Source organism: Pangasianodon hypophthalmus, chromosome 11 (genome assembly GCF_027358585.1).
Source record: "Pangasianodon hypophthalmus isolate fPanHyp1 chromosome 11, fPanHyp1.pri, whole genome shotgun sequence".
Lineage (NCBI taxonomy): Eukaryota > Metazoa > Chordata > Actinopteri > Siluriformes > Pangasiidae > Pangasianodon > Pangasianodon hypophthalmus.
The window spans coordinates 14,455,354-14,465,719 of NC_069720.1; the positions used below are offsets into that span (position 1 = coordinate 14,455,354).

At 38.3% G+C, this 10,366-nt stretch overlaps 1 protein-coding gene across 2 annotated transcripts; it reads right to left on the reverse strand.

Annotated features, from left to right (window-relative positions):
• Positions 1 to 404: 404 nt before the first annotated feature.
• rx1 (retinal homeobox gene 1) lies at positions 405 to 7,856 on the reverse strand. 2 transcript variants are annotated; one of them, XM_026923825.3, is made up of 4 exons: positions 7,179 to 7,856; positions 6,302 to 6,674; positions 4,345 to 4,595; positions 405 to 4,158 (listed from the first exon to the last, which is right to left on the reverse strand). In XM_026923825.3, exons 2-4 carry the CDS (start codon positions 6,591 to 6,593, stop codon positions 3,715 to 3,717), a joined length of 987 nt encoding a protein of 328 aa, XP_026779626.2. In that variant the 5' UTR covers positions 6,594 to 6,674; positions 7,179 to 7,856; the 3' UTR covers positions 405 to 3,714. The 2 variants fall into 2 exon arrangements, with proteins under 2 accessions (XP_026779626.2, XP_026779618.2); XM_026923817.3 differs by having other exon boundaries at positions 6,302 to 6,678.
• Positions 7,857 to 10,366: the final 2,510 nt, after the last annotated feature.

Genomic DNA, 10,366 nt, shown 5'->3' on the forward strand with positions numbered 1-10,366 from the left:
CCATTGCAGGGCAGCATGCACACACACCTTTCTCACTCTTTCACACTTCAGGCAATTTAGAGTAACCAATCCACCTACCGTCATTTTTTGGGAGGTGGGAGGAAACTGGAGAACCCAGAGGAAACCCATGCAGACTTAAGAATCATATGTGACACTCCATACAGACAGTTACATGTGCTCAGGTTCAAGCCGGAGACCTGGAGCTGTGACGTGGCGATGTTATCTGCTGCACCACCATATCGCTTCATACAAAAATGTAGTACGGTAAAAGGAGCACTTGCTAAACAAATGAAGTATAAAAGCAATGGACACCTTTTGCACTAATCCATTTTAGCGTAAGGCTAACAAAATGAATACTTTATTATAAAAATACTTTCTGGTTAAGCTCAGGCCACTCAGCCCAGCACTGTTTGTAACATAATTATGTTTGAGTAAGTGTTTTTTTCAAGTAAGTTTTTTATTTTTCACCTCTCATGTACAAGTGCAATTAGCACAGTATGTTGTTTGTACTGATCTTTGATATTACTACATATTCTTTTAATATTACATTCTCTAGAAACACTAATATGTGTTTTTATTGACTGAAAGCAGAAGTGATATCAGTGTGTAACAGATACAGGAGTGTATTAGTCAAAGCCAGGTGTTAATCAATAAAAGATGACAATAAACCCGGGTTCATACAGAAGCTTCAAAATGAAATTTTATATTTTCTTCTGGGACATTTTGAGTAAGGATGGGAATCTGCAGGTACCTCACAATTTCATTTCCATTTCCATTCAGTGTGCCATGATGCCATTATAATACGATTCTTTATGCTCCAGGAATATTTTTTGAATAAAATAAAAATATTCTTTTTCAGCACTTTCAGTGTGTGTAATATTGTTTGCTATTATTGACCAAAACAAATTATGCATAAACCTATGTAGAAGTCACATTATGACATTTTGTGCATTTATGCAGCACCTTTCAAATGACAGTCATGATGCATCTAAGCACTGATTTAAAAAAAAGTAATAATTTTTAATAAATTTTGCACCAAATTCCCCAGATGTTTTTGGGACCCAGATGGTGGTGGTGAGACATCACTGTGGTGTCCCATCTGTCTGCATCCACCACACACATGGTAAGTGTGGCTACAACAGGACCAGAGAGAGCAGAACATGTGCTAAAGCAGCAATGCCCAGGGGAACGAGGGTGCACTGGAGCCCCAGCACACCCACCCGGCGAGACCTGATTGATTGGAGCTTCATCTTCCTAACGGGCTGGAAGCCTGCCACCAGTCAGGAGACAGAGAGGCGGGGGGCCTGAAGGGGAGAAAGCAAAAAAGAGAACGGAGGAAGAGGAAGAAGAGAAAAATGGAAAGATGAAAGATATTAGAGCAAAAGATAAAAAAGGAGAAAGACAGGAGGATATGGATGTGTAAGAGCAAATATGAGGTCTAACTGTTATAAATATAAATATTTGTTTATTCCATTAATAAAATTCAGTACCTAATCAGAGAAAACTTTAAACAGTGTACACAGATGTATGCTAATTAAGGGCAACTTTCTGTAAAGTATGTAAAACAATATAAGAACAGAAATATTACATATTTTACAGAAATATTAAATTTGAAATCTATTACAGAAATCTATTGCATTTTTAAATTAAAAATTTTGGCTGATCTACATGAACCTGCATAAAGAATCTTATGGATTTTCTTTGTGAGAGTCATATTCATCATAGCTTTGGAATCTGAATGAGTGAGAGGTTAAAAAAAGGAAAAAAATAACGTTTAATGCCAGCATGCTGCTAATTTTCATGCTGTACAGTAATACAGTTTGGTGCTGTTGCTGGACTCTCAAAAAGTTCCCTCAAAAAAAAAAAAAAAAAAAAAGTTGTTAGATGAAATACATTACAGTGCCATGGCGAAAGCTCTATTATTTGCTGGGTGACTGTTTTGTTTCTTTCTGTGTCAAAACAAAGAAGATGGGATTGGATTGTGTAAGCTGAACAGCTCTCTGCACGTAACAATCATTACTGAGGGAGTGACCTGCCAACAGGTCTTCTCCTTTAATGAGCACTGAGGCGCACTGGCCTCTTTCTTCCCGAGTCACCATGTCTCTGCTCTGCTCGTTATGCCTGGGACAAGCTGTCCTCATATGTCCTCACATGCTGTGCTCATGGACAATAAAGACCTGATTTGATCAATGGTCTGGACAGTTCTATGTGCTTTCTGTGTCGCTCCAAAGCCATTTAAGGACACCCGTCAGTTTTGGGAATTAAGAATGAATCAACTATAAGTAAGCTAAGTGGGTGTTAAGAGGTGCTGAAGTCATATGGTAAACCAGGACACTTTGTAAATCAGACCTCACCTTAAATTCACTAAAATCACTTATTACTTTCCACACACTGCAGCCTACAGATCATTCCTTTCTGTGTAAGTGATTTGTTTCATTTCATTTCTATAATTAAGTATAAATATAGGCTTTAGGTTACTGGATTAACTGCAGTAGCAATTTGTAAATACAGGCCTAGCCTAAACCATAAGTATATAAGTTTGTTCAAAATGTTATCATCTTCATATCATTTTCATTACATTTTTAACCAGATCTACATTGTACGCATCCCACTATAAAAAACAACACACATCTGCCAGCCAATCACAAAGAGTATTTTCCGTAGCCATAGTATCAGGCAAGACATTTAAAATGCTCAATCTGTTATCACAATATTAGCTTTTCTGAAGTATAACTGCTGTGAAAAGTGAATTATACAATTATACTAAAAATAAGCACTGGCTGTTATTTATAAACTGTCTATAATTGATCTAAACCTTTTTTTTTAAATGTGCACTTGATCAGTGTTTTAGAAGTATGAATGATACCTCTGATATACTCAGAAAAGTGTAATTTATTGCAAAAAAACATGTTGCTTTTAATTGATAGTTCAACAGTAACATGGTGGCTGTGCTAGCAAGGCATTGTTTTGACTTGTTTTTATCAGTTTTCAGTTTTTGGGAGATTACTGCGCTCAGGATCCTGATTTTTCTGGATGACAGTGAAAAACTGGCCTGCCTACAAGCTGGTAATATGTCTTATTTCAGTTTTCTTGTTTTGACTAAAACGGATCAGATAACACATTTGGTTGATTTTAATGTTTGTTGAGTGGTTTAGAGATCTACCAAGTGCGACTAAATGTCTTCTTCATAGAAGAGTAGGAAATAAGAAATTAATTGGGCTACTCTTAAAGAACAGAATTAAGTCTATTACAAAAGGAGATAAAATGACAATATACCCAGTTTCATTATAAATTCCATCCATATGGAGAACTTGTTCTTTTTGCCAAAAGATGTGGTTGAAGAAGTCATCTTAGGGCAGACAAAAATATAAATAAACACAGTATTATCATAAGATTCTTCACCTGACTTAACAGCCTAGGTTGAGGGAGGACGCAGCAGCCGATTTAAAGCCCACAATACTGCTTGGATCGGCTTCCAGAAAATTAAACACAGGATAGGCTCATCATAAAAATTGCTCTCATCTGTCTTATACAGTCCGAATTCCACAAATCCTTAGGTTGCATCAGTTCATTGATGAGTTTAATGAGCTTGAGTTTAATTGTTGTCAGGTTTTTATTCATTTACTCCTTCCAGCCTCAGTTTTATCCATTAATTTCATACACTGTTCTAATGCAGTAAAACATAACACCTTGCCGGTTTTTGGCTCAGGCTTGTCACATGGGCTGCCATGTTTTGTCCATGGATTGAATATGTTCCTTGGCTTTCATCCTCAGTGCAGCAATGCTGAAGCTGCGTTGGTCAACTTCCTCCAGGGGGAATTTATCAGTAAACACTGGAGGGCACTGATACGGCGGGGGTGCCATGGACTGCACACTTTGGTTCATGACCTGAGGGGAGTTCAGGAAGCCGTGGCTCTGATATCCGGCCTGCAGGCCCTGTGCAGGCCCCATGAGGTCTGGAATAGCATGCATTGGTGTAGTGTTGGTAAGGGGAGACCCTAGCCAGGGGTCCAGGGGCAACGAGTTACTCAGGGGGCTTGTGCTGGTGTGCATGGGCGGTCGGCTGAAGGAGAGCATGGACGAGTCATGAAGCTTTACGGCGCTTGCGTCCATCTTCTCCTGACGCCTCCATTTGGCACGACGGTTCTGGAACCACACCTGGAGTAAAACATGGACTTTAGAAACTTACATAGCCGTACCCCCTGCTAAGCAGGTCTTCACCTGGACTCTCCATGATTTATCACTGTGTTTGGCTGCCTCATAGTTTGCTTCTTGGTGTAACAGTGTCTTGTTTTATTTAATAAATAAAATGGATCCATTTTATGGCCGGTGTTATATACGTACCTGTACTCGGACCTCAGGGAGGTTGACCTTCATGGCAAGCTCCTCACGGCTGTACACATCAGGGTAGTGGGACTTCTCAAAGGCGCGCTCCAGCTCATGGAGCTGGTATGTGGTGAAGGTGGTGCGGTTTCGCCGGTGCTTCTTCTTCGGTTGCTCCTCATCTGTCTGCTCTGGAGATTTCCCATCGCTCTCACCCGATTTCCACACCTCTCTTTGCTCAGACTCACACGTGTCAGAAAACGTTTCGGGTACTATAGAGTCCACAACAACAAATACACATACAGCATGAGGAAGACATTTGACTGTCTTATTACACTTTAATAAAAGGTCCAAAGGTAATACCTGCAACATATATATATATATGTGTGTGTGTGTGTGTGTATCTGTTATGTATATATTGTGTATAATAGCAGATAATAATAATAATAATACATAAAATATAAAAATATTACATTATTAAACATAATAATACATAAAATATAAAGGTTTTTTATGAATAAGTTTACCCATACATGGACAAAACATATCCATCCATAGTTCTTATTTAATTCTTAGAGTCCATTTGGTCTTAGCATTGCACAAATGCGTCCTTACAACCACAGCCATTTGGCTTGCTCTAAGAGTTCCTCACCTTCTAATCTAAGTAGTAACAGATGTAGCCTGCTAATCCCAGTAAGATAAAGATAAGGGGAAGGATACCTGTCTGTAAGAATTGCTTTAATTTGCCATCTGCTACTCAAACAAATCTGAAATTAATCACATGCATATATTTGTGTTGATTAAAAGAGAGCTTTTTTTTTTTTTAGCAAAAGTCGGACAGGGAAGTAATTTATTCTTGAGAAAATGGATACATATGTTCAATATGTTCATTTCACTACATGTATATGAGCGGTAAAAGTAAATATTTTATAAATATAGATTTGGTAAAAAAAACAAAAAACAAAAACGTGTAGTCAAATAGTGAGTTGATCAAAATGAAGTGAATTAAAAATGACGGAGAGTTATTTTGATGTAATACATTAAAAATGATTTGTTTAAAACAAGTAATTTATATGCAATATAGCAAGGTGCATGTATCATGTAATAATAAGGTATATATGTATAATGGTAAACAAGTACTGCATAACAGTATATAATATATATTCTAGGTAGCATGATGGGTAGTGTTGCCACTTCACAGCTCCAGGATTCCACGTTCAATCCTGAGCTCAGGTTACTGATCTGTACAGAGTTTTTATCTGTGTCCGCGTGGGTTTCCTCTGGGTTCTCCGGTTTCCTCTCACCTCCCAAAAACATGCCTGTAAGTGAATTGGCTAAAATAAATTGCCTCTAGGTGGGAATGTTTCTGTGCATGGTGCCGTGCAATGGACTGGCGTCCCATCCAGGGTGTATTACCACCTCACGCCTACTGTTACTCCAGATCCATCATGACCCTGACCAGGATAAAGCAGGTACTGAAAGTGAGTGAGTATATCACAAATATATATAATGGTTTTATAGTTTATATGATAATAATTTATTTTATTGTGAGACATTTTTACTAGATTAATATACTTACTAATATCCTTACCTAGTTTACTCAATAATAATAATTTTTTACTTTCACTCTTCATGTGTGCAGGTTGGTAAATCAACTCATAACAGGCTTTTATTTATCTGATCATGTTCTCCTCACAATCTCATTGCACTACGGTTCACCTGGAAGCAGCCTGAGGTTGCCTCTCGCAAACTTAAATCGTTTGTTTTAGCCTGAGGCAATCTGAGGCAATCTGAACCCAAGTTAGACGGCTGTTGTTTGAACACACCACGCTTTGAGTCAAATGGACAAAATACTGAATACAGTTCACCCTATAAAGGAATCATAACTATTCTCTGCCTATGGTACAAACTGCTAATTGTACAGCAAATTATCAGAAGTCCAAGAGTCTGTGCACTGTTACACCTTTGAGGAACTGACCGTGAAAAGCAGGCAGCTCTGAGTTGTCTCTCGGAGACACAGTGCCATAGGAGTGCACGATGTGCTCTTGCTTTCCTGCATCCCCTGGACTGTCCACACTAACTTCAGGAGATACAGAGCTAACTCCTGGATTGAGCAAGGGCACGGGGTCCTTTGTGAAGCCCAGGATCACATCAATGCTGTGGACGTGGGTCCCAACAGACCCCACTGTTCCTTTTACCATCTCATGGAAGTTACCTGGTGAGGGGCAGCTGTCATCCACCATGTTAATGCTATCTAGTGATAAATGCATCCGAATGCTGGGACAGTCCTGGAGAAAAAACAAACTTGTGGAAGCTGGTCCAAGCTGGATTTCTCCTCTGAAATGTCTATTCTGGCTGGCAAAATATAGAAAAACAGAAAAAAATATGATAGCTGAGACATAAATTTGCTGTTAAACTGTATATGCTGTGTATTAGTATATACATGACTAGGATGTCAAGCATCATTCATAAAAATGGTGAATAATTTAAATTATCAGTGTGCTTGGTTTATTTATATTTTAAAATAAAAAGCAAAATTAAAACCAATATATTGGTATACATTTGGTAAAAAATTATATTCATATTTTTTCTTTGATGGCATGTTGATGGTTAATATAACGAATAAATACGTGTAAAAAATGTTGATCTACATTTTTTTGGCTACAAAATAATGATTAACCGCGTTGTTTCTTTCTCTTCTGAACGTATTAGAAGGCTACATCCCAAACCGCATCCTACACTGCTAAATAGTGTGTATAGTAGTAGTCTCAAACAAAAATAAAGGCGTACTAGTTTTGAATACTATTAAGCCCCTTGTACGCAGTTTGAGACGCAGCCGAAGAGTATCGCCTTACCTGAGGTGGGAGGCTCCCGGCGCGCGCGCGCAGTTTTCCTTATCAAGGGTTCACCTGTTTCACTCAGAAGGCTGAAGACTGAGGCTCACAAGATGATGTTCCTGGGCTTTTAGGTAACCATTTAACTTCACAGTCACCATTTTGTTACGTTCAGAAGTTAAAACCCATTCTTCTGCGCTTCTCCTCGGGTGAAAAGCCGTCCTCTGTAAAGATAATCTCACGCGCACACTGACACATGAACGACGTCCCGAACGATGCCGTAAAACACCGAAAAGTACACTTTCTGTATTTCCACTGCGACCATTTTCACGTAAGTAAAGTACAATAATAAATACAGCATAACACTGTCAAAAACCTATCTGTCTGAGCTAGCTAGCCAGCCAACATTCCAGTCTGTAATAGAGGAGTAAATTCAGTAGAAGGTTAACAGCTAACTTTGGCTAACTACCTGTTTTTCGATCGCTTTTCTACTGGTCAATCAGAACGCGCTCACGAGCACGAAACGTTGACCAATCACAGATAAAAGCTTTTTTTCACGAGCGTTCTACACTGACCAATTTCAGCGAATCAGGTTGAGGGAGGGCTTTGTGTGGGCGTGGTTTAGAGCGCCTCAGAAGAATGTTAACACTAAGTAACTCCAGTACAGAAAAATTAACAAGTGGGTGTTTATTGTATGTATTTTCCGCACAGAACAATAAGAAATAATCCATTTCAAAGAGTATAAAAAGCATCCCTGGGATAATAGGCACGCATTAATTAGGATCTCTTCCCTTGTAAGAATGACTGACAGCCAGTTTATGGTTGAGTAATTGCTTTAACATGTCTGTGCTATCCACACCAGAGGAAGGCCAAACTAATGAAGCAGTATAATAGATTTTATTTCACAGATCTTTGTTTCAGGCACAAAGGACATAGAGAAATTGTGCAAATCCCTTAATTGTAAGAACTCAGTAGACCCACCTACTTCTGAATAAAATAAATGGAACAAATTGACATGCATAAAACGACAGCCACAACCACATCTGTCAACACAGCCTGTTTACTGATATTAACCCACACTGTTGCTTACAGACAAATTACACAGTTTGGAGTAATGCTTTCTGGTAATGTTTACAACATCTAAAGCAAAAAAAAAAAAAAAAAAAAGATTTTGCAGCAGTGTGCATGTGAACAGATGCACAAATTAAAACAATTAATATTACACCCCAGTGGCCATCAAAGAGACGGTATTAAGCAAATCATCATTAATAAAGTGATTAAATCAATCTTGCTGCTCTCTGACAAACTGAACAACTTATTTTAATCTAATCAACTTGATTAACTGTTGTTTAATTGGCACTTTAATAATTAGCAATAATCCACAGATGACCTCACACATTTCTTTATTGTAATATGAACCTATATTAAATTCATACTAACTATGCACTGTTGTTCTTTTTCTACCCAATTGGCAAATGCTGCTTATTTGAGATAATGTTAAATGAAGACCATGTGGCCAATCCCCTGCTTCAGATCATTGAGAATGGACCAAAAACACGAGCTGAAATGCCTCTAGATGAGAATAGACCAAACAAATACAGACCTGCTGTATGTGATTGTGTGTGTTCCTCATATAAAAGCAGTTCTTCGAGAAGATAGAGAATGCCAAGAAAGAAGCCTCACTGTTGCTTGTAAGTGGCATCTCACATGCATGGTGGTCATGGTGGGATTGACCAGTATAAGAAAGCACACAGTCTTGCACTTTTTTAAATCTTGCATCATATTCAGTATGTTTCATATTTTTACCTAAACAATATGGTATGTCTTTAGTCATATGTTGTTGCTCATTCCTTGTTATTCAAGTACTCATACTCACACTCATGGAGTGTGCAGCCATAATTTCTAGGAATGCAAGCTCACTGTGAGAGGATCTGTGGTCCGATCCACTTCACGTGTAATAAGTCACTCAAACGCAGACGGGACAGGCAATCAATCTATCAAGTTAATATAGTTCCTCATGTTCTTGGCTGGTTTCCTCATTATGCTAATTGAGTTGAAATTAGCTAACGTGCTGCACAGCTATCAAGCGGCTTAAGTTTTATCAGATGACAGAGTAAGTACCTCTGATCCTATTAGAGGCAAAGCAGCTAACGGTTAGAAGTCCTGTGTCAGCTTAGGAAAAAAGGGGGGATGTGAGAGAAAGAGAGGGACAGAAAGAGAGAGTGTAACAGGAGAAATTTTTTTTTAACTTTAATAGAATATTGTCCGTGTACCAGAATTCTGTGTTGACTCTTGTGTTTACTCAAAAACAGATATAGTTTCTCTCTCTGTTAAATAAGATTCATACTTTTTATAATAAATAACATTACAGCTTTATGTAGCTACTCACCTTTCCTATTAAGTACTGACGAAGTAATAGTTATTTAATATGTCTTAAAATCAATAATTGAATAATAATTTGAGACTTTAATATGTTAATCAATCAATGCACTAAATGAATGCAGGATGCACATGGCAGCCATCTTGCAGTAAAAGCTCCCACATGGCTGCTTTGGCACTGTGAGTAGCATTAGCATTTGAATACAATAATTACTTACTTTCAATTAAATGCATTATTAAACCTATCATAATTATATAATTTTATGATATGACTGACAATCAGCTAACATAAAATGCACTTTGCCTTAAAACAGATCTAACCGCCTGTCCTTTTCCTTGTTGGTTCTTGCCTTGGCTGACCTCGGTGGAGTGCGGGTCAGTAGAGGGGCAGAAAACACTACAATGAGAACAGCATGTGGGGTTAAACCCGCTTCCTTAACACTTCATCCGATTCCCTTAAAGCCATTAAGAAAGATCTTCCTGGGGAGACACTGACATACTTTGGCAAGTAATTGTCTGATTAGATACCTCACCTGTCAGTCATGTCCCTCTCCTCCCACCATGCACCCCTGAACTCCTCCTACATTGATACTATTTGGCCTTTTCAAGGTTGTAAAAGAGTTTAAAGGTGCATTGCATATAGCTTACAGAAAGGAATCATTTGCAGGAAATTCATAACCAAAATTTTTGCACCTTCATGGGCTTTGAAAAGTGCTGTGAACTTGCTTGGACTTTCACTTCTGTTCTCACCATTACTTGCAGATCTTTAGGTCTGATCTCAGATCAGTATCTGAGTCTCAGGTCATCGCTTAACCACTAGATAAGAGGAA